At 42.5% G+C, this 24,822-nt stretch overlaps 1 protein-coding gene across 2 annotated transcripts; it reads right to left on the bottom strand.

Annotated features, from left to right (window-relative positions):
• Nucleotides 1–217: 217 nt before the first annotated feature.
• On the bottom strand, nucleotides 218–24,672 carry FH (fumarate hydratase). Of its 2 annotated transcripts, none has more exons than XM_024576056.4 (10): nucleotides 24,485–24,672; nucleotides 18,129–18,263; nucleotides 15,371–15,481; nucleotides 13,143–13,319; nucleotides 10,547–10,729; nucleotides 8,294–8,459; nucleotides 6,634–6,837; nucleotides 5,013–5,140; nucleotides 2,700–2,853; nucleotides 218–402 (listed from the first exon to the last, which is right to left on the bottom strand). In XM_024576056.4, exons 1-10 carry the CDS (start codon nucleotides 24,614–24,616, stop codon nucleotides 260–262), a joined length of 1,533 nt encoding a protein of 510 aa, XP_024431824.2. In that variant the 5' UTR covers nucleotides 24,617–24,672; the 3' UTR covers nucleotides 218–259. The 2 variants fall into 2 exon arrangements, with proteins under 2 accessions (XP_024431824.2, XP_053768940.1); XM_053912965.1 differs by lacking the exon at nucleotides 24,485–24,672 and adding an exon at nucleotides 24,285–24,303.
• Nucleotides 24,673–24,822: the final 150 nt, after the last annotated feature.

The raw sequence follows: 24,822 nt of genomic DNA, 5'->3' as shown, positions 1-24,822 counted from the left end.
TTCAACTACAATATACAAGTCAATGAACATAAAAGTCTGATTTCTTCTTGATTTTATACAATTATTTCATTTTACCCTTTTCCACTTCACTTTGGACCTGGCACATCCTGGAGTTTTATATACCGTCCGCACTGCTCTGCTACAGACGGTCAAGCTCAGTAGCGGTTTCCTTCCGCACTTTCCCACTTTCGTTTAAAAAACAGGAGTCTGTTTCACGTTACATTTTACCCAGCACGTCTTTATTGTAAACGCATCGAAATCACTTGGGACCCAGCATGTCCTGGGGCTTCACCCACTCATCGAACTGCTCTGCTGTGAGGTAGCCCAGCTCCACAGCGGTGGCCTTCAAGGTGGACCCCTTTTTGTGTGCGGTCTTGGCGATCTTCGCCGCCTTGTCATAGCCTGAAGGAAGAGGGGAGAGGCCACACAGGAGAGAGTCGTGAAAGCTGGCTTCGAAAAGGAAAAGGTAATCATTATTTACTTGATATTGAAGTTACTGAGCTCATCATAAACTTTAATTTAGAAGTACTTAACAGTGATTATCTTAATAGTTGCCATTTCTTATAGAGAATAAAATCTTTACTTTTCTTACATAACACAGACTTAACCATACTTTCTACAACACATTTGGTCCTAAACTGAAATTGCCCACTCACTCGGATATCTTCACAGAGGAAAAAAAAACCCCAACAATATAGCAACAAGACGTAAAAATATACATCTGAGTAGTGTAACTGTGTTGTTTCAAACGTGTTTAACCAGAAGTGATTCTCTTCATAAGGCGGCACCAAGGAGCTAAGCACTGCAGCACCGTGGGCCCAGGCCCCGTGGGGACCCGCTCTGCCCGCAGAGAGGGAGCCGCAACCTGGGCTGGCAGGAGAAGCCCTTCAGAGCCGCCTCCAACAGCTCTTCTCTGCTGGGCACCCCGCACCAGGCCTCTCACCCCACTTCAGGGATATGGAGGCTGGGTGGGGGAGGTTTTGCCATAAATACATACTTACACTGTTCACTGCGGAGTTACTAGCTTTTACAATTAACAAAGGTAGGGGCAGGACAATTCTACAAGTTGTCTTGACTTAACGTAATTTTAAAAAGTCAGAAGGCAAAAGTAAGAAAGAACAGAAAAAATGAAAATGAAACCAATAAAGGACAAAGAAAAAAACAGCTACCAAGATCAGAGAACCATGGCCAAAGAGAAGCCTGCTGAGACATCTGACCGTCAACCAGGCAAAATGTTATGTGTCTGCACACAATTACTCGCCATTGATGCAACAAATTATGGGCACGGTGAAGTTGACAAGTTAACTGAGTTTGTGAAGGCTAAATGTGCTGAAAAGGGCATTGACTGATCAGAGTAATTTTGACAGAGAATTCTGCCGTTAAACGTTAGGGGGCGCTATTCACTCTTCTGTACTTTCATGTGACTGCTGACTTGAAGTGCAAGAGTACGCTCACCACTCTCAGCTCACTGCCATCCCACGGAACACACACACACACACACACACACACACGGAGCCCACGCACACGGAACACATGCGCACAAAGCCCACGATGCGGGGGCGGAAGGCTCCTGCTCTGCCGCCGGTCACGTGTGGTTTGCCAGCTTTTCCTTGCACAGCCCCCACCTCCCAGCACACTGACTCCAGGGAGGGGCCCTCAATGGCACAGCTTACGGAGCACCTCCAATGTAAATGTGTTGGCAGCACGTTCTGAAGTGCAGACGTAGGAAAGCGCTTCTCATGGGAGCCTTTGAGTGCCCGTGTCTGTCACCAGTTGAATGCTGAAGTACAATCATTTTCAAAGGATCAAAATGTCATTGCGACATTGGGATCAGAGCCACCCGAAGCAGTTGGATGAGCTCTCCCTTCATAAGACTCAAACTGAAGCTTGACGTGAGGCCAAGAATGCAAAGTCAGTCCAGAAAGGTCAGGGCTATAGGAGCATGTTTTAAAGCAGTGACCATATGCCAAATGACTTCATCATAACCTGTTCTGAAATAGAAAACCGAAGGCTATGTTCCCGTCGGCTCGGCAGTGAGGGGAAGGTGGGAAAAGGCTGCTAACACATCATCACACAGAGCAGTGGATGCCTCAAGACCTATGAGTCAGTGAATTTAATGGGGTCACTATGGTCAGTCCCCAATAAAGTCTGTGCTTGAATCTAAAGAACAAAATATTGCCCATTCTGGAAAAGGCTTGCAATGCAAAAGCCATGGTTTTAGACAAAATATTTGCATTTTCTCCCTTTCCCTAAAAGCAATGAATTACCCTGTTTCTTTTAATTGAACAAAACGAAACCAAGCATAGCTGAGCATCTAGAGAAGGTAGAAAAAATGCATTCGCTCCCTGTTGCTAATCAGCCAGTGCCACCTAGTGACACTCCCAACGGGCAAGATCCTTCCCAGCGTCTCAGAATATAAAGCACCTGAGTTCCATTAAGATTAAAATACGTTTGAACTACTACTTCTGAATTTACCAGATTTTCAAATAAAATGAAGCATAATCAATCATGGTTTTGAAACAACTATGACATTCCGAAGTTATCTACAGTGTCTTACAACTCAATTTCAAATATCTTTATAAAGATTTTACTTCAACGATGTCCAGAAGGAAACTGTGGTCTCCAACCACAGACCCAGTAGTCTCCTCGGCTTTTCAACTCTGCACGCACAGGCGCGCTGTTATCCCTCGCGCGCTCACCTATGTGAGGGTTGAGAGCCGTCACCAGCATCAGCGACTCATTCATCAGCTTGTCGATCCGCTCTCTGTTGGCCTGGATGCCCGCCACACAGTTTTCCGTGAAAGAGACCGCCGCGTCGCCCAGCAGCCTGGCCGAGTGTAACACATTTTTAATCTAAGAGAGGGAGAGAGACTTATGAAGCCTAACTTTTTTTTGTTGTTGGTCCAATATATAGTATTATTTACTGGTTCATAAATGAATATATAATTTAATATACATACAGCACTCCTATAACTTTTGAGGCACCAGACTCAAGACAAGAAGAAAAAAATTATAAACATTTGAGGGCCCAGAACTCTAAGAGGAATAAATAATAAACATAAATAACTAACACACAAGACAGCCTGCAGTATCGCAAAACACAGGCATAAAATGAGAGAGCACGGAGAAAGGGAAGTTGACTCCCAGGGTGGGAAGTGGTGACGCCCCCTTGGACGGGGAGGAGTTAGTGGGCCAGGGGGTGGGGTGGGGGGAGAGTCATCCCTGAGGAAGGCAGAGGTACACAGAGGTGCACGGACGCAGAGGGCAGGCAGGCCGGCAGAGGAGACTGGTGGAGTCAGGGCTTCCCGGTTCTTAATGATCACCACACTTCCTTATGTTTAACGAAACTGTATTTAATGAAACACAGTATAATGAAGACTACAAACATATTCTGTAGTCTCTCTAAAATAACCTTTCACACGATACATGAACAGTATAAAATCAATTAGTTTGTTTTAGCGTTTTCTTTCTTTTTTTTTAACATTTCAACATGGGTTAAGACAAATATCCACATCCTCATCTCTTTTGGTCTAAACCCCAGAGTCTGACAACTACACTCCCAACAATGGACTCTAGTAGAATGCACAGGACTTCAAGATTCATTTACTAACAATGACTATTATAACTAATGTTGATTATCTACGTTTATTTTCTATAAAGACAAAAGAGGGTTTTTTTTTAAAGATTAGCAGACATTTATTGCTATGCACTTACGTTTGCTAGGTAGCAGGTGTAACTGTTTGCAAAGCAACCTGAGAGCAAATGCTTCTGGGTCCGAGTCCTACTCTGGCCTGTCTTCTGTTTCCCACTGGAACGTGCGGCCCAGAGGGGCAAATGATCTGTTTTGTTCCTTGTTCTGACATTAGCAACGAGTACAGTGCCCGATAGGGGCTAGTGCTCAATAAATACTTCACGAACACACTGAATGAATAGACTTAATTTTGTCATTTGTGCGTTCTTATCAAGTTACAATCAGACTTTATACCAGATACACACTGGAAATAGGGTTCTGTATTTTAGACCTAACATTTCACACAAATGCAGGACTCCTATGACGGCAGCTTCATCATCTGAAGCTGGGGAAATGGAGGATCGGATGATACCATCTTGTTCCAGCTTCATAAAGAGGAAGGAAGAAGAAGTTTTGGTGAACCCAATAATATTTTCAAGGTATGCAAAACCAGTGAAAGAAAGAAAGCCTGAGAGAGAGGAAAGAAAAGTGGGGGGAAATGCTGAAGAAACCAAGGGCAAAGAGCATTTCACAAAGGCGAGAGCCAAGGCGGGACTGCTGAGAGAGCAGCGGCACGCCTGCTGGGCCGAGGTCACAGTGGCTGCAAGAGCAATTGAAGCACAAGGAGTGAGCACAGTGTGGGTGACTCAGTATGGGCTACTCTTTTTTTTCTTTTTTAATTTTTGTTTTTATCCTTACCCGAGGACATTTTATTTCATTGCTTCTTTAGAGAGAGAGGGGGAGAGAGAGAGAGAGAGAGAGAAACATCAGTTGGTTGTCTTCTCATATGCGCCCTGACCAGGGATCGAACCCAAAACCAAGGTATGTGCCCAGAGTGGGAATCAAACGCATGACCTCCATGACCTTTTGGTCAATGGACGATGCTCCAATCAACTGAGCCACACCTGCCAGGACAGGTTACTTTTTTAAGACTGAATTTGAGCAGAAGAAGAAAGAAGCAGTGTGAGGAGACAGGACTGAGGCAGGGCTCTGTCTTTTTCTTTTTTTTTTAACTGAGGAGGCTACCCACTAGTGTCTCCACTGGTGAAAGACAGAATTTTTCTTCCTATTAAAAAGGCAAACAATCAAATTACTTGAGCTAAAAGTCACCTAACTGAATATCCGGGATTAATCCTCTAATATTAACACATGCTTGACTTCCAACTGCTGATTATATACCATCAAGTACCTAATGTGAGATCTACAGAAACCTTTATGAAAGACAAAAGCCAAGATTATTAGCCTTCAGTCAAAAACATTAAGAATCAAATGTATAGCTTACCATCATTGGCTTGAACACATTCAATTCAAAATGTCCATTGCTGCCCCCGACGGTGACAGCGACGTGATTCCCCATGACCTGGGCGGCAACCATGGTCATTGCTTCACACTGGGTGGGGTTCACCTTGCCTTCAAGAAAACCACCGGGGAGACTCCACGTCACACACACTCATGGCTTCAGGCGTCAGTTAAGATTAGGCTTCATGTCAAATAATCAAGAATAGAAGGAAATCTAACTTCATTAACTAAAGACATGTAATAAAGCAGGGCCCCAACCACCAGTGCTGATTTAATGAAACAAACCAACCAAAGGAAGGGAGACGGGTAGCCACAAACTGTGAGTCATACAATGGCTAATAAATAATGAGTAATGAGTAACCTCAACCACCCATTCAATATAGTTCTATCTTCATGGCTTTCATTCATTCCAGCAACATTCACAGAGCCAGGCACAGGCTACACCATGCAAGTGACAAAGGTGCAGAGCTCGGAGGCTAGGGAGAGTGCGCTGGCAATTACACCAGGTAAGGGGTGAAGGCAGAGAGGGGCAGACTGCTATGGGAGCGCTTATAAAAGAGGGACCTGACCCGCACTTGGGAAGTTTTCGGACAACGATGACATTAAACTGGAATTTTCCTATCCGTCGTATGACTCTCCAAAACCCCATCATTCTGGTAACACATTCAACTCTAGCAAGCTCAGGTTTGCACCAAACACCCCAGATTCCTCCGACCAATACAGAGCAACACAGTGGGAAGATTAATTGCTTTCCTGCAACTCTGCATTTCTCTCTTTTAGGCAATCACCTTGAATCTGCAATCAACTAAACTCACGTCATTTTTCAACATGACATACTTTAAAATCAGATCTCTTCTCCTTCTTCACATGCACAGAGTTAAAAAGACTCTACAGTCAGGTCTTTCTCTTTCACTATCAAAAGTCACTTTGTCGGTTTCAGTCCAACCTACTGAGGCCATTGTGAACCTGACTCTGTCACCTGACGTACTGCTATCTCAGCTAAGTCACCTGCTAGTACGGTCAGCACCTCCCTCAGTTCACCCGTCAGCTTGCTACCATGATATTCCTCCAGTGTGAAGTCAACTCATTAGCCACTCCTTCAGTGTCGCTGTGCACCGGCTACCTTCACCTAACAGTACTGCCCGCCCCCCTCCACGGGATCCAGTGAACGTCACGTGAGTCTGCCAAGTGGCTTGCTGGAATCCAGGCATCCAGACCCCGTGTCACCTCTCCAGAGCAAACACTGAAATAAGAGGTGTTTGGTATAATTCATTCTTATTCAACCCATGCTGATCACTTCAATAGCCCATTTTAAAACTCTTGGCTCTGAATTGTGAAAGACAGAACTATTATACATTTTCCAGTGTGGGAATCAAAATGTACATTACCAACTAAAAGTCTTTCCTCCTGCATTATTGAGTGAGGCTCCTGAAGTCCGGATCAAATGTGGCTCAAAAAGACATTCTGAAATAAAGGGGCCGCACGTGTCCCCACCCATCTTTGGGACCGTGGATCCCGAGCCGAAGGAGACATGCTGTACAGGCAAGATGCCTGGGTTTTGTCGAGTACCAGGCCTAACATCTACCAGCTCTGTGATTCATTACCTGGCATGATACTGCTTCCTGGTTCATTCTCAGGCAAAATCAGTTCCCCCAGGCCTGAGCGAGGACCCGAACCCAGAAAACGAATGTCATTCGCTATCTTCATCAGACTGCACGCGGTAGTGTTCATGGCCCCACTGAGTTCAACCAAAGCATCATGGGCAGCCAGAGCTTCAAATTTATTTGGAGCTGTAACAAAAGGTAAGCCTGAAAAAAAGATAATAATAACCTATGTGAGTTAACAGGTAAAATAAACGAATTTTTAATATTAGCAAGTTAAACAGAAAGTTTAGTATGTGAAAACCAAAAACAACAGGAAAAAAAATGTCTATTTCAAGACTAAAGTCTGTCTACATATCTTTAAAAAGTCCTAAAGGAGTAGAAAGAATCAAAAGCAGTCGCACATGTAAAGGATGAGAAAACGAGTCCAGTAAATATTTGGAAACAGGGAAGCACCACCCTACCGCACACACTTGTGTGCGGAGCCTGACTACTCGAATAAAGACGAGAAGTAGGTCAAATTCACTTCACGCCTTTCCTAGGACAAGTTCTCCCCCAGCTCAGGCTGTTCTACTCGCTCCTCCCTCCAGGGGCCGCAAATCCTGAGAAATTCAGGAGCCAAAATGAGCAAGACCATCTGTGTCAGCCTCTCCCACGGCCACAGTTTTGAAGAGCTACGTATTTTAAACCCTCCCATAAATTGCTTCTTGATTAAAAAGGGGATTTCTCAGTGAAAGCATACTGACACCAAAAGACTTCAAAACACACAAAAAGACAGCAGAGTAGGAAACGAAGAACAGCGAATCTACAAGATAACAGAAAACAAGTAACAAATGGCAATGGTAAAGTCCCTACCCATCAATAAGTACCTTAAATGTAAATGGATTACGTTCTCCAATTAAAAGACACAGAATGGCCGAATGGATAAAAAAACAAGATCCAAGAATATGCTTTCTACAAAAGACTCACTTTACCCCAAAAGACACAGATAGACCAACGGTGATGGGAATGAAAAAGACATTTCTAGGAAATGGAAAACAGACAAACAACAAAACCAGAGGTAAGGTAGATTTTAACTAAAAATGGTGAAAAGAGACAAATGAAGGGCATTATATAATGATATGGGGTCAAGAAGATATAACAGTTGTAAATATTTATGCACCCAACACTGAAGTACCTAAATACATAAAGCAAAAACTAACACATCTAGAAGGAAAAATAAACAATACTGCAGTAATAGTTGAGGACTTTCAAATCCAACTTTCAACAATGGACACAGACCATCCAGACAGAATCGCTAAGGAAGAGAGGATTTGAACAACACTTATACCAACAGACCTACCAGATACATACACACAGGACATTCTAGCCAACAGCAGCAGAATTCACGTTCTTCTCAAGTGCACATGGAACACTTTCTAGCGCAGACCACGTGTGAGGCCACAAAACAACTCTTAGCAAACTCAACAAGACTGACCGCATGCCAAGTATCTTTTCTAACCACCAAGGTAGGAAGTAGAAAAAACACTGCTAAAATAAAACACATGTTTGATGGCAAAACATCATTTCTAACTTTAAATTCACAAAATGTTTAAAGCAGAAACACCCAGAAAATACATCAGCTAGTGTAACAAAATGGGTAATAATTCATTTTATCACTGACCTGTGAGCGCGGCCACTTTTGCAGCAACCTTTTCTGCAAAGCCGATCCTGGTGTTTAAACCGGTGCCGACCGCGGTGCCTCCGGCTGCGAGTTCGTAGATCCGAGGCATGGCAGCCTTCACTCTCGTCATTGCGTACTTCAGCTGTTGGACATACCCACTGAACTCCTGAACAGGGAAGGCAGGTACGGTGAGAAACCATAACCGCCTAATGACTTAGAGGTTAGTCTAACTGCACTAAATAGAAGTTTCTTACCTATGTTCCAGTCACTCAATTTTAAGTTACTCAGGAGGTATTTATGGTACTTTAATTCACATGACGAGCAACGTATAGGAAAGAATGGGGTTTTACAACCCTATGAACTAAGACAGTGTCACTGGTGACATGCCACCTGTTTATAATCTAGTCTTAATAGGAAGCAGAGAACATAGGAAACAAACTTTAAAAAAGAACGACTTTATTACATTACATTATTTGTTATTTGCAAGTTATTTCTAATATTTTGGTGTATCCCGGATAACTTCGAGAAAGAAAAAAAGACACTCCGAATCCTTTCAAGAAAAATATAAACATAGAAATACTCTCCAGATAATTTCAGTTTAAAATCCTGATAGGGAATAGGAGAATGTTTTAACTCCACTATTAATGTCACACTGCTTTCTAGAATACGACATACTTAACATAAGGTAACCACAGAACTTATTGTGTGTTGAACACAGCAAGGGCCTCATCCATTAAGAAACATACGGGGGCAAAAGGCAGAAACCGGAACTCCACTGAATGAGCCAGGCTACATGGTTACATTCAATCAATCCTTTTCTTCCTGTCTAAAAACGCTGAAAAACCACAAATACTTCTGATTAGTTAGAAGATGTCGCTCCTTTTGATTAGTTTTAGAAGATATAACTCCTTTCAAGTAGGCCTGACCCATCTGACCTAAGATCACCTACACACGCACCTACAGCATTCACTCAAGAAATATACTCTTACTGGGGAAAAAACTACACAAACTAAAAAGAGAATTCCAATAAAAGCAAGTACGAAGGCTTCTGATGAGATGAAGTCAAACTGTCAAACATAACTTTCTGTCACGATAGGTGGAATGATGATTTTACATAGGAGGGTGTGTCGTGGCCCAAATGGACTTGAGCATAGCGGCTTTCCCACGTGACTCACACACACACAAGAGAAAAAATCTGGAAGAGAGCGGGGTGCTGAGAAGTCTCAAAGACTTACACTACACCCCCTCAGGAATTCAGCATGGTGCCGGAACCAAGGATGCAAAGAAACAGACGCAGCTTTCAAAGGTAACTCAACTGAGTGGGCTCTACTCAGTCAGATCACCTGTATTTCAGTTAATCATTTCAAGTTTTCCTCATTCCTTCAGTGATAAAATTAAGCTCAATAATCAAGCTTTTTTCAATGTTTGCTGTCATCTGAACAAGACTATAAATGGCAGGAAGTCAGCAGCAGCCGAACTCTCACCCTCACCCCAATTCCTACAAAACTATCATTTGATACTTGACATATGTAGCCATTTCTTGATGTCTAATTTGTGTACGTTCTAGCTCCCAAACTGGGCTGAGCTCACTCAGACAAAAAACCCTGTTCCGTGTATTTCCTACATTCCTTTGTGATACACACTGTTAGACACCTTTAAGGTACAGATAAAACATACAAATATACTTCCTAGTAATTTGGAGAGAGAGTAATACCACTTTCAAACGTGGCCAAAACAATATATGTCTATTTAAGCCCTTCAGTGTCAGCATTTAACGAGCATTCTAATTTAGAGGAAGAGAGACAAAGAAGGATGAAGATGATGATGACGACAGCTAACACCAATACACGCTTACAATCATCAGGCGTGCTTCCAAACTCTCTACACCGATCAGCTCACTGACCCCACAACTATCCTATGAAAAAGATGTTATGCTCCTCATTTTACAGCCCGGAAAAGCGAGGCCCAGAAAGGCTGAATACTTTTCCGAAGGTCCACTAGCTAGTGCACAGCCAAGCTAAGATTGGAACCTGTGCAGATTGACTCGGGAGTCCAGCTCATGGCCAGTACGCTCCACCTCTCCCCTAACTGGATGTCAGTAAAAACTACTGACTGATGAATGTGGAACAATCTCTTGTCACTGAACAGAGCTGTTATCAACCTGGCTTTCTAAACCAGTGTGATTTAGCAGGTAATATGCCGGCCATTTGCACCAACCCCTAACTGGAATCAAATCCGATCACGCCCGTATACCTGCCCAAGAGTGAGCGGGACCGCATCCTGTGTGTGAGTTCGCCCAATTTTGATGACGTGGGCGAACTCTTTGGATTTCGCCTCGAGGGCATCGTGTAGCTTCTGCAGTCCCGGCAGCAGCACTTCGTGAACTTCCATCGCAGCAGCTATGTGCATTGCTGTGGGGAACGTATCGTTCGAGCTCTGTTGGAAAATTGTCAAAAGAAATGTAAAATGTTACATCAGAGGTGACAAAACGTAAACTTAAATGTCTCAATGAAAAATCTCACTGAATGACTACTAAACACTCGGCATAATTTTAGTACTCAATTACATTTGTGTGCGGCAAGTCTGAGGTCACTTAGGAACAAATAAGAAGCGACCTGCTTTCCTTCATGGAATGTCCTCAGGACTGTATTATACACACCACCTACAATAAACATGTTAACTGTTATTCTACCTGCCTGCCAACAAATGACAGCAAGGGAGAGAGGAGTGGTTAGCACGTGCATGCAAGGACAGCAGTAATACCTGAGTTACACAGTGCACACCGTCTCTCATGAACATTTCTGCATTAATGGAGCTTAAGGAAAATGCTGAGGTGGGTCACCACTTGAAAAACAGGGAAGCCAAGCTGTCATTATTTGACTTGCCAAAATATTTAGGACGAGCAGGCTGGGCCCTGACAAGGAAGTCAAAAGTCGGTGCTCTTTCCTCACCTGTAACTCCATACTTTTAAGTTCTGATGCTATATAAAAAGGAATCCCATTATATGTGTTTTCACTTTGTATTATGGAAAATATCAAACTGCTTACAAGAGGAGATGAATGATACAACAAACACTCACACGCCTATCACCTAAATTCAAATAAGTATCAGCACAAAGGGAGCCTTGTTTCTCTATACCACCATCTCAATGCCTGCCCCTGACCACACACGCTGGGTTGTTCTGAAGCAGATTGCAGATTTCAGTGCATATAAAAGATAAATTCATATTTAAAGGCAAGCCCTGGGTTTGAAAGTCCTTCACACAATGAATTTATGTAAAAAAACTTGCCGCATTATTGACTTGTTCACTGGAGACCTGTATGCTTTTGTTGACCAATGTCCCTCCAATAAATTCAACAGAAAAAGAAAAACTGCCCCCTCACTACTTAATTATCCCTCTGTTTAATCACACCTAGCCCCACCCAGGTCTTCGTTTCTAAATATCGTATTCCAGTAAGGTCCTCTGAGAGATCCCTGGGAAAATGGGTGCTTACGGGGCTAGGTCAGGGAAAATACAAGACGATGAGCCAGGAGCACCTTTTAGTCCAAAAAAGTACACACGTGGGTTTTCTAAAAGGACGGTGGCATGCCCAAAGCACACAGGAGCCAACAGAGAGGGCTCCCAAAGCTGGAGCAATCTGAGCAACAATATAAATAACAAAGTATTAGGGGGAAAGCATTAGATTATACCTCTCAGAATAAAATAAATATTCATGAAGCCATACTGATACACATTAATGACTGACTAAATAATGTGAGAAAAAAAACAACAAATCTTTACAACAAAATTTTAATTAATAAATATAGAAGGAATGAGAGGCATAGAAAATCTCAACCAAAATGCCGTAACAGTTGTTGCTATGGGCAAGATCCACTGACAGATGCTTAAATTCATGGGCAAAAGTTCAAGGAGACAGAGGATGTCTACACAGTCTCAAGTTCTCTGTTAATTCTGTGGCGATTTTAGCACACGTCCAAAACTTTCCTGAAACTCCTTCCTTCCGGGAGTGAAGCTTACTCCCAGTTCCTGGAATGCAGGCAAGACGTGGTGACTCATGCTAACAGGGAGCGGAAGGAGGACAGACCTGGCAGACGCCATGGCAACCAAGTGATGCCCGTGACCCTCGGCAGGACCCACGGCCATGTGCCTGTCACGCACCGCTGACACGACGCAATGAGAAGAGCCCTCGTTTCTCTTAAAACTTATTGCAAAATCTGGTCTCGGTCTGATCATGGGAAAACATCACACGGAGCCAAACCGAGGGACAAAATGCCTGACCACTACTTTCAGAAGTGGCAGGAGACACTCTGTCAGAGAGCGGAGGAGACTACGAGGAGATGATGACTACAGCAACGTGCAGTCTGGGCTGGACCCTGAAAACGAAAGGACATCAGCAGAAAACCAGAGAAACCCTCACGCGGTCGCCTTAGTTAAGAGCATTGTACCAATGCTCCTTTTTCAGAGTGGTACACGTACCGGGTTTATATGAAATGTTTAAGATTAAGGGAAGCTGGGCAGAGGGTCTGCAGACAACACTCTGAAGTATCTTTGCAATTCTTTTACAAAATTAAGCTATTCCAAAATAGTTTTTAAAAACAATAAAAATATACATATATACTAAATTCAGGTGTCCTAAAAATAATTTTTCCTTAGAAGTGATTTTTATGAAGTTTAGGACATTAGACCCAAGATTCCTGAAAGAAAGAAGAACATGTAGGAAGTCCTTTCCATTAAAAAATATAAGCAGAATGAATCTCCTTGCCAAAACACCAACACCTGTTTGATAAGACAAACCTCGGGTATTCTTTACGACTTCTAACAAAGGAAAGAAGAGATAAAAATACCGACCTGGCTTTTATTAACATGGTCGTTGGGATGCACCGGTTTCTTGCTGCCAAGTTCGCCTCCCAGCATTTCGATGGCTCTGTTGCTAATGACTTCATTTACATTCATGTTTGTCTGGGTTCCCGACCCAGTCTGCCACACCACAAGAGGAAAATGGTCATTTAATTTACCTCCGGCTACCTGCAGAACAGAATGTTAGACACCGGATTTTTTTTAAATAAGAAAGGCAACACTCATTTGGCTATTTTAGTCAACTATGGTAAGTAGGTACCATTTATCATACTATTTTAAAGATGTGTTTTTTACTGATGGTGCCACACAGTTTGTGGCTGCCCAGCAAGTCTAAGCTTCCACAGCATCCCTTGTTCCAACCACGGCCACTTTGAACAGTGAGTAATGAACTATTGCGAGTCAACTGCACTGAATCGAAGCCTGTTTCTCCAACTGCCTCCTCTCCTAATATGCAGATAGGGCCACATGTGAAGGCTGCCAAATTGTTAAGTCTTTAGAATCATTCGCTGTTGGTGCTCTGCAGGAACATCCAACAGATGTGGCAGTTGGAGTATGAGAATGAACTGGTGACATGAAAATGAATGTATTAATAGCTACTTCATCGCACAGATGCCCAGTGAGTAGCAATTGCCAAGTGCAGACACACAGTCCAAATTTCTTCCTATTTTTGTCATATTTTTATACTTTCAATTACCGTGCTAGATTTTGGACTGTAAGCTTTCTAAGACAGTGGGTGCCTAACCATCTTCTGGAATAATTTTAGCTTACAAAAATCAGCATGCACTTTGGAAATATATTACCGTAAACAATTGGTTCACTTTAAAACTTTTTTCCTAGTTATATGGAAATATTAGGTGATGGGGTAGAAGATCTGGAGAACTAAGAAAAGTTCACTAGGCATCACATCGCCGGTCCTCAGAAACAATGGCAAGTAGCATTTGGCATCTCTTTCCAGTTTCCACTCCACGCAATGGGAGTGTATATGCATATATAAAAAAGCACTTTTTTTGTTCATTCTTTCTCAATGAAACTAGGATCATAAAATACCTATATTTTGCTACCTTCCCCCCACTACTTCTTACATGGCAGGCTTTGTTCCATGACATTCTTTAAAAACTAATTTCCTATGGCATCACAATATACCCTATATACGCAGCTATTATGGACGGATACTTTGTAATTTGTTATTATAAATGGCTCTGCAGCGAACAACATTGTGTATAGAGTTTTTAAACTGTTACGTTTGATTGCTTCCTTCAGATTATGATATTAGAGAATTAATGAAATAACTTTCCCCATACCTACTATCAAATAACCAGCTAGTTTTTAAATGAATCATTTATGTATAAAATAAGAAATAAAATACATAAATTTAAAAGTGTTTCATCATAGAGTTTTCCTTAAACTATAGATACTAAAGGAAAGGTCAAGAGAATCAATAAAAGGGTATAAAACCATCTACAAATCTTGAAGCACCAAACTGATAACCTCATTCAACAATAATGCTGCCACCCTACTGTTGGCGACCACTTTGTGTAGCATCGGAGACGGCAGCCCCTTGCGAGCAAGGCCTTGAAAGAGGCCAGTAAGTCTTGACCAGCATGCCAGGAATGCAGGTGGCAGCTATGACCCGATGCTAACAGCAAGGGTTCCCGTGGAAATCAGGCCTGAAGCATACATTGTACCCTTTGAAGCTCGTTTTGCTTCATACGGCACTGACATAAACCGGATGTTTAAGTTCAAGGCATAAGGAGTAACTCCCTATCTCAGGAAACACGTCTTAATGACCATCTAGCGTCAGCATGTCTAACAGACCCTGACCTGAGGCAGATCTCTGTGCTCCTTCAATTGTCATCTATAGATAATACCTGTTTTCTATAACTATAGCCTCTTGACATTGATTGATGAGTTAAGTGTGCTTGCTGTATCCCCCTACGCATACCAATCCCAATAAAAGCCATTTTGGAGAAGGGCTCGGGGCATTCTCCACTACAGGGAATCGCCACCTCCTTTCCTGCCAGAACAACAGATGGTGTCCAGGAGGACTCATTTCACCCGTAACCCAGAGAACTCCTTGGGACGGGGTTCCCCTCACCCTACCTTGAACTTCGTTAACTCCAAAATTCGCACTGCCTGCTTTCTCCCGCAGGAGGCTGCTATCACCCAGCAGACGACACGGGACTGCTGCCACTAAGAATAAGCCCGCTCACCGCTCCTACCTCGTCTGCGGCCTTCATGATTGCACCAGCAATCTTCGGGTCCAGACCGTAATCCTGGTTTACTTCAGCAGCTGCTCGCTTCAAAATGCCAAAAGCTTTGATAACTGGGATCTAGAATCAATCAGAAAAATATCTCAAATTTGCAATTTTAGGTAAGTATGAAAATTTAAGATTGCTGTTTTATGCAGATGCAAAAGTTGTACATAAAATAACTCAAGTAACACTGTGACCCTAAAATGTTTAGGATACAGAGAAAGGTTACAGATAGGTACATAATGAGCCAAGAATCACCAGGTGTCTCTTTGTTTAGGGAACCAAACAGAAGCAAGTGCACTGACCCTTCACATAGGTACGTGTATGTCTCATACACGCACATATTCACACACAGACAATGTGCCATTTATCCTATTTTCACGATATAATATGCACGTGCTTATTTCATACATGGGCTCAATCACATTACCAGCAATCACCATGAGTTTCTCTCACGAGATCCCAATCTAGATTGTAATTTTTCCTTTCCTTCTCCCTCAACAAAATAAAAAGGCAAACTACTGAATGGAAAAAAATATTGACAAACCTTTTTAGTTTACAGATCTTTTCACTTTCTCCTGCAAATCACCTTACCAAGTTTAAAAGGAAAGCTGAGTAACTTCTGATGAGGTCGCAATAAAACGATACCTCGGTTTCCAAAGATAAGAAAATGGTGTGTTCCTGTCAAAGTTAGTAATGCAGACTGTGGTGTACATCCCCTACCGGGCTCAGGCGGGAAGGGCAGAAGGGAGACAGGTGAGAAAAGAGCAGAAGGTTAGACAGGAAGGCTGAGGAAGAGAGTGATGAATTCATACAGGAGATGCTACCATCCTCACAGGGAACTGAGGGTGGAAAAACAAAACAAAACAAAAACCAATAAAGAATAAGACACATTAAAACTGGGCCAAAGAGGATAAACCAAGGGGCAAGTGGCAAAGGAAATAAAAAACAGAAATTTTCATTTTGAATTTTAAGAAAATGAAGTAAAACATTGTTCGTATTTTACCCAAATGACAGGGACACAAATGGCACCCAGGATTAGAAACTTAAAACTGTGAAGCCAGACACAAACGGGAGTTTAGGTTTCAATAGCAATTTGGTGGGTCATGAGCACGTGCCAGTCACGTCTGGCCATCTGCCTGGAGTGACTGACCCGCGTGTCTGTGGATTTGTGCAAAGGAAACAAGGTCACAGCAGAGAGTTTCACTGACCCCTATTAAAATAAAATGTAAAATGTATCACTGGAGAGAAAAGAAGGGTCTCGTTATTCTTAATTTATTCACATTCGAAATTCCCAACCATCTTTCATGTTGTTTTCCTTTGGACTTCAGGTACAGAGGGCTGGGTTTCATCATGCTGTTCAGCTCAGTGCACAGACAGTCTGCTCCATACGTAATAAAGTTCAGGAAGCTAATGCAGACGAAGGCCAAAGTGACAAAACTGGTACCCCTGAGCCCATCTGTCTCAGCCGTGTAACCCAAACAGCTGCCCTGTGTCTGGGGCAGCAGCGGCAGCAATCCTGGGAAGCACTCGGAACCACGCACCTTGCTGGTGGCAGCGGGAACTTGGAACCACGAACCGTGCTCACTCCTGTCACGTGGGCTAGGACTGACGTCATCAGCCCCAGGAGCTGCGCTGTAAGACTGAGCTCATTGATCCCAAGAGTTGAACTATCTGAGAGTATTTCAGGATCAGTTGCTGCCCTTTGTCACCCAACCTTGTCATTTGACCCTGTGTGGGTCGACCTCACCAAGCTGGCTGCAGGTACCAATAACGATGATTTTCTTCCACGAAGATTCAGCTGCCTACTGTGTAACTGAATGAACCAGCCCAGATTCAGTCTTGAAGGCTTAGGAAGAAGCTAAAATATGGAAGCTAAGATCATTGTAAAATAAAAAGCACAGTTAGAAGACAACTGGTAAGCACTAGCTCGCCAGATGAACGCTGGCTACGTCCAGGCTACGAGGCTGCCCTGCGTTCCTAAAGCGACTACTTGTCATACTCCAGGCGGGCTCCAGAGGGACAGGTAATATACCTAATCAATTCTTTCACACTTTAACATCTGCGAAATCAAGATGCACCTTACAACTGACAACGTGTCACGACTTTAACTGGCAGCCCTTTTCTTTCTCAGTGGTACATACCAGTGCATCTTATCATTGATGCCACCTTAGCTTTAATGAAATATGACAGCAAGTGTTCTAATCATTAAGCCGTTCACGTGGCATGAACACATACATACATATTATCTACTATGTGCCAAACATGGTAAACAATAATATTTTTAGGTATTTGTGTTACTTTTCTGGAAACGGACACCGGGGTAGATAGGAAGTATAATATTAAAGAAAACTTTGTCTCTTTTAAATCAGTTTTCTGAAACAGTGTTAACTGGTAAAATAAATAAATAAAATTTAAGCAATGAAATTAAAAATGCTTACAAACTGTTAAATACTAGTAAAAATCTGAAAAAACCCAGCAAAAATAAAAAGACAAATTTCTTAGTTCTATCAAACACAAATTCAAAATATTCAAAGTCACAGCTCAAAATAATAGTATTTAAAAAGTTCTTGGACATTTTAATGAAAGAAACATCTTATCACTCACAAAGGTCTCTAATAACTACATTTTAGCTCTGTAAAATTTTATTTATAAAATAAAATGGCTCATCAGAACGAATCCCAGTTGATCTGAAAGAAGCCCATGTTCCCCCAAGGCCACTTACTGGCATGCGTTCCGTCACACCACCAATCTTAAAGTTCATCGTAGACCTCACGGTCTGGGCGCCATAGTACTTGTCACTTGGGACCTTGAGTTCACCGAAGGTATCATATTCTATCCGAAAGGAATTCTGGCTGGCCTGAAGATAGACACAAGACACTGTTATGACTTGAAAAGAAATCAAGTCTCAAAAGCACATTGACTGTAAGGGAAAAGAAACTTTAGAAAGTACCATAAAGACAAAATATTCCATTTTCACTCTCATTCCACTCTCCTCTTCCAGCTCTTTCAGAAATGACTGTCACACAAAGTTATTAATATAGATGTTAAAGACAGATTACAGAATTCACACGCTATACAGATGTCAACACAAAGACAGGTTTTGAGGTAAAAATAATCTTTTCCCATTCAGGAGTATGCCTATTATTGGTCAAGCTCTGGCCAATTCAATGTACTTCAAGCAATGCTTATTTTGCTGGGAACTTTAGAAAATGGTCCAAGAATGATACTTTAAAATGTGAAAGTAGTATATACTTAAACAGAGCTGCACCATGGTCTACAAACACCACGCATGACAGCTAGCTTAGTACAATACAGAAATCCCAGACTTCACGGTTGCCTTCAGCCTGTCAGCTTTTCTCCTCTATAAACGAAAGTAAATGTACAGAGAAAGGGAGATGGACCAGGTTGGTTCTTAACCTTTTCGAGGTGACAGAACCCTTTGGGAATGTGAGGAAAGCTATGGATCTTCTCCCTAGAAAAACTAAAATAAATACATCCATATAAAATCTTACATATGATTTTAGGGAGTTTATATCTTGAAGCCAATCCACCATCCAGAATAAGAACCCATGACCCAAAGTCCTTTCTATGGAGAAACTAGGATTCTACCAAGTACATCAATTTATACTAATAAAAAAAATTAACAGCTCAAAAAATATTTTGACACTAAAAAAATTTATTGTAAAACACTAGAAATTTGGAATTTACACGTGATACTGTATATTAAGGAAACTTCACAGAGATACTTAGAACTTTAATTAGTGATCACCTAGCATGAATTATGAAATAAGCGTAGTCAAAGAATTAAAAAGATTTTACAATCCCTGGCCAAGTAACTGGCTAGTGCATAAGGACACCAAGTACATAAGGCCATCCTACCGAGACTGGGAGACACAGCAGATACAACCAATACACAGAAACAAATATAGAGATGAAACCAAAAAGAGGTACCAAAGAAACATGCCCCAAGGAAAGAACAGAAGAAATCCCCAGAAAAAGAACTAAATGAAACGGAGGCAAACAATCTACCAAATAGAGTGTTCAGAACAATGGTTATAAAGATTCTGAAGAAACTTAGGGCAAGAATAGATGAACTCAGTGAGAACTTAAACAAAGCTTTTGTTAAGCATAAAAGAGGCCACAGAAAACATTAGGAAAAAAACAGTGAAAAATGAAGAACACACCATCTGAAATAAAGAATACACTAAAAGGAATCAAAAGGAGATTAAATGAAGCAGAGGTCTGAATCGTCAATTTGAAAGAAAGGCAGCAGAAAACACCCAATCAGAGCAGGGGGAAAAAAAAAAAAGAATGAGAACAGTTTAAGGGACCTCTGGAACAATGTAAAACATGACATCTGCATCATCGGGTACCAGAAGAAGAGAGATAGCAAAGGATTGAGAATGTATTTTAAGAAATGGTTGAAGACTTCCCTAATGTGGTATAGGAAAAAGACACGTAAGTCCAGAAGCACAGAGAGTCCCAAACAAGAAGAATCCAAAGAGGCCCACACCAAGACACATAATTAACATGGCAAAAGTTAAAGGCAAAAAGACAATCTTAAAGGCAGCAAGAAAAAGACGGTTACCCACAAGAGAGCTCCCACAAGACTGTGAGCTGATTTCTCAACAGAAACATTTGAGGCCAGGAGGGATGGGCATGAAATATTCAAAGTGATGAAAAGCAAGGACCTACAACCAAGACTACTCTACCCAGCAAAGCTATCACTTAAAATTGAAGGAGAAATAAAAAATTTCCCAGACAGGAGAACCAAGATGGCGGGGTAGGTAGACACACTGCGCCTCCTCACACAACCAGAACTGACAGAAAATCGAACGGCAAGGAAGTCCGACACCAAGGAGATAAAAAAGAAACATACATCCATACTGGTAGGAGGGGCGGAGATGGGCACCAGGGCGGAGAGGACTCGCATGGCCATGGCAGGACCGAGACTGGTGCAGTGTGGGACAAAAGGGGCAGGCAGTCGGACCACTAGCAGACCCTGCGGCCCCGAATTCGCACACAGATAAACTGGGACGAATGGTGTAACCCAGGGCTCCAGCGCAGGGAAATAAAGCCTCAGACCTCTGATTGAAAACCGCCCGTGGGGTTTGGGGCGGCAGCAGGAGAGACTCCCAGCCTCACAGGAGAGGTCGTTGGAGAGACCCACAGGGGCCTAGAGTGTGCACAAGCCCACTTACTCGGGAACCAGCACCAGAGGGGCCCAATTTGATTGTGGGTAGCAGAGGGAGTGACTGAAATCCGATGGAGAGTGGAGCGGACGCCATTGCTCCCTCTCGGCCACTCCCCCACGTGCAGCGTCACAGCACAGCCACCAGCGTTACCCCGCCCCGGTGAACACCTAAGGCTCCGCCCCTTTAAGTAACAGACTCGCCAAAAAAAAAAAAAAAATGGCCCAAATGAAAGAACACTTCAAAGTTCCAGAAAAAATACAACTAAGCGAGGAAGAGATAGCCAACCTATCAGATGCACAGTTCAAAACACTGGTCATTAAGACGCTCACAGAATTGGTTGAATTTGTTCGAAAACTAGATGAAAAAACAAAGGCTATGCCAAGAGAAACAAAGGAAAATGTACAGGGAACCAATAGGGATGCGAAGGAAACTGGGACTCAAATCAATGGTGTGGACCAGAAGGAAGAAAGAACCATCCAACCAGAAAAGAATGAAGAAACAAGAATTCAGAAAAACGAGGAGAGGCTTAGGAACCTCCAGGACATCTTGAAACGTTCCAACATCCAAATTATAGGGGTGCCAGAAGGAGAAGAGGAAGAACAAAAAATTGAAAACTTATTTGAACAAATAATGAAGGAGAACTTCCCCAGTCTGGCAAAGGAAATAGACCTCCAGGAATTCTAGGAAGCTCAGAGAGTCCCAAAGAAGCTGGACCCAAGGAGGAACACACCAAGGCACATCATAATTACATTACCCAAGGTTAAAGAGAAGGAGAGAATCTTCGAAGCAGCAAGAGAAAAGGACACAGTTACCTACAAAGGGGTTCCCATAAGACTGTCAGCTGATTTCTCCAAAGAGACCTTACAGGGAAGAAGGGGCTGGAAAGAAGTATTCCAAGTCAGGAAAAGCAAGGACCTACATCCAAGATTACTGTATCCAGCAAAGCTATCATTTAGAATGAAAGGGCAGATAAAGTGCTTCTCAGATAAGGTCAAGTTCAAGGAGTTCATCATCACCAAGCCATTATTATATGAAATGTTAAAGGGACTTATCTAAGAAAAAGAAGATAAAAAATATGAACTGTAAAAATGACAGCAAACTCACCGTTATAAACAACCACACCTAAAACCAAAACAAAAGAAAACTAAGCAAACAACTAGAACAGGAACAGAACCACAGAAATGGAGATCACATGGAGGGTTATCAATAGGGGATTGGGAGGGGGAGAGAAGGGGGAAAGGTACAGAGAATAAATAGCATAAATGATAGGTGGAAAATAGACAGGGGGAGGGTAAGAATAGTGTAGGAAATATAGAAGCCAAAGAACTTATAAGTATGACCCATGGACATGAACTATAGGAGGGGAATTTGGGAGGGAGCGGGTGGGCAGGATGGAGTTGAGTGAAGGGGCGGAAATGGGACAACTGTAATAGCATAATAAATAAATATATATATTATAAAAAATTGCCCAGACAAAAAAAGCTAAAGCTAAATCAGTACTACCAAAAATGTTAAACGGACGTCTTCAAAATGAGGAAAAAAAGGAGGAACATTGTTATAAAAAATAAAATGTTCATACAACTACATACATATCAATAATCACTTTAAAAGTAAATGTATTAAGTGTTCCAATCAAAAGACAAAAGGTACTTGAATGGATAAGAAAACAAGACCCACATATATGCTGTCTTCAAGAAACCCACCTCAGAATGAAAGATACACACAGACTAAAAGGAATGGAAAAAAGATTTTTCATGCAAATAAAATGAAAAAAAAAAAAAAAGCTGGGGTAGCAATACTTAAGTCAAAGAAAATAGACTTTAAAACAAAGGCTACAATAAGAGACAAAGAAGGACATTGTATAACTATAAAAGGATCGATCCAAAAAGAGGATATAAGCCCGGCAAACAATCATGCACCCAACATAGGAGCATGTAAATATGCAAAGCAAATCTCAATGGACGTAAAGGGAGAGACTGACAGTAATCCAGTCATAATGTGGGATTTTAACACCCCAGTGGCAACAATGGATACATCTTCCAGACAGGAAATCAATAAGAGAACAGCGGCCTTAAATGACACACTACACCAGATAAATTTAATTGATATTTTTCAGAGCGTTTCATCCCAAAGCAGCAGGATATACATTCTTTTCAAGTGACAGCCCCCCTACAGCCCACATTTGGCACACTGACTTTTGGCTTTTCCCAAAACTACAATCACCTTTGAAAGGGAAGAGATTTCAGACAATCGATGAGATTCAGGAAAATACGACAGGGTAGCTGATGGCAGTTGGGAGAACTATGTGAGGTCCCAAGGTGCCTACTTTAAAGGGGACTGAGGCGTCATTGTCCTATGTACACTGTTTCTCGTATCTTGTATCTTCTTCAGTAAATGTATTTTTCATAGTGCACGGCTGGATACTTTCTGGACAGGCCTCATTTTTTAATATTTCACAAAGTCAAATATAATAGAAACAATAAACCATCTAAATGTATTACCCATGAGAGTAAATTCTTAATTACTAAGAGTAACTGAAGAATTGAACTAGTAGTATATGAATAAATTGTTAGTTCTATTCTGAAATGTATTCATTATACTTCCTCTAATCTTAGGTAATTAACTGAGTTCCTCTGTGACTTTGATGTCTGTATCTACGTTAGTATTTGGTTTAAAGTTAACTTCATATATCAAAGTTTCTTTTGCATTTGCTTTTAGGATTTAGAAGAAGAACGCTATTTATTTGTGGACAGTTCCAATACTTGCTTTCTGTGGTACTACAGAGTTATGTAAGTAATGCAATATTGAATATAAAGGTGATTAAAGCTTTTAAAGAGTATTTAGCTTTAAGTTCTAATTAACAAAATTAACAAATGGGTTGTCTACATTATAGTTTCCATATAAGCTTTCATTCATCAACCAAAATATCCTCAACTATCTGCCAAACTTATACCTAAGAACAAACAATAAAAACAATAGCAGCCACCATTTGACCATATACTGCTTCTGCTTTATGTAAATTATCTCTCAATTTGTCATAATAACCACACAAATGTAAGTATTATTATCTTTATTTTATAAATGTGAAAATTTAAGGTTGGATAGACTAAATAATTTGGACAAAAATACACAGCCACTAAAAGATAGCATTGGGATTCGACTCTGTTTTTTCAGACTACAAGGTTCATTTATTTGTTAGCTACATTATATTCCAAAATAACTCTCTGCCCTGGATAGCTCTTCAAACCCACTGTAACATGAGAGTGAGTGAATACAACTAAGAAAGGGAAACTGGTACAAGGAAAAATAACTAACTGCATTATCAAATCATTCACAATAAATCAGAATATCTTTTGGAATCATCGTCAAGACCACCCGACCCCGAAAGCGGTTCAGGGAGCGTGGTGATCCTAGAAGCCAGACTTCAGAGGCGACCAGATTACCACTCGGCCAGTGTCTGGCCAGCCAGGCCCTATTGAGGGGCAGGGACGGGAGCTGCCCCTCTCCCCACACTCTCTCCCACTCTGATCTGTCCCAAGAACTGGGGGCTCCCGCACCCGCAGGAGCGCAGTAGTAAGCGCGGCCGCGGAGGGCTACCTCAAAACACAGAGGCCCAGCCGGCCATGGAGAGTCCCAGGAGCGGGACTCTCGCCGCCAGCTGCCGCCCCAGTCCAAGCGCTCACCCAGGGGTGGAGACTCCAACCCCGCTCTGGAGGCGGTGCCCCGGGCAGAGAAGGTCGCCACGCCGCGAGGGACCGCAGCACAGTGACGGACTTGGGGGACCCCCGGGTAATCCTACCCCCCGGCCCGCGGGCGCCCTGCCGGCAAGCCGCAGGACTGAAGGTCACCGCGGGGACGCGGGAGGACCGGAGCCCGCGCTCACCATTCCAGCGGCGTTCGGGGGCGGGAATGGGAGGGCGGCCGCGCCACCAGGGCCTGGAGCCAAGGCTGAGGCTGAGGGTGGAACTCGCACGAGGCGACGCGAGCGCGCGAGGAGCCGGAGTGCGTGGTACATGGTGCAGCAGGAGCCTGGGTAGAATTTCTGAGCGGCGGAGGCCACGCCCCCTCTCTGGCTGTCATTGCCCGTCCAGCCGACGGGACTCCGCTCTTATCCAATCAACATCCGGAAACTGATCGCGAGGGGCGGAACCACCCGTGAATGGCCAGTAAAGAGTGAGGGGGCAGACTTCCTCGTAGAGCGGATCTTTGAAGCCCTCGGAC

The sequence above is a fragment of the Desmodus rotundus genome, chromosome 10 (assembly GCF_022682495.2).
Source record: "Desmodus rotundus isolate HL8 chromosome 10, HLdesRot8A.1, whole genome shotgun sequence".
Lineage (NCBI taxonomy): Eukaryota > Metazoa > Chordata > Mammalia > Chiroptera > Phyllostomidae > Desmodus > Desmodus rotundus.
This window is presented reverse-complemented; position numbering and strand designations above follow the sequence as displayed.

Coding starts and splice junctions, on each gene's coding strand:
- FH (XM_024576056.4), bottom strand. CDS start 24,616: ATGTACCACGCACTCCGGCTCCTCGCGCGCTCGCGTCGCCTCGTGCGA. Junction 15,482..18,128: donor GTGTGACGGAACGCATGCCA/GTAAGTGGCCTT, acceptor GATTGATTCTAG/ATCCCAGTTATCAAAGCTTT. Junction 403..2,699: donor GGCTCTCAACCCTCACATAG/GTGAGCGCGCGA, acceptor CTCTTCCTTCAG/GCTATGACAAGGCGGCGAAG.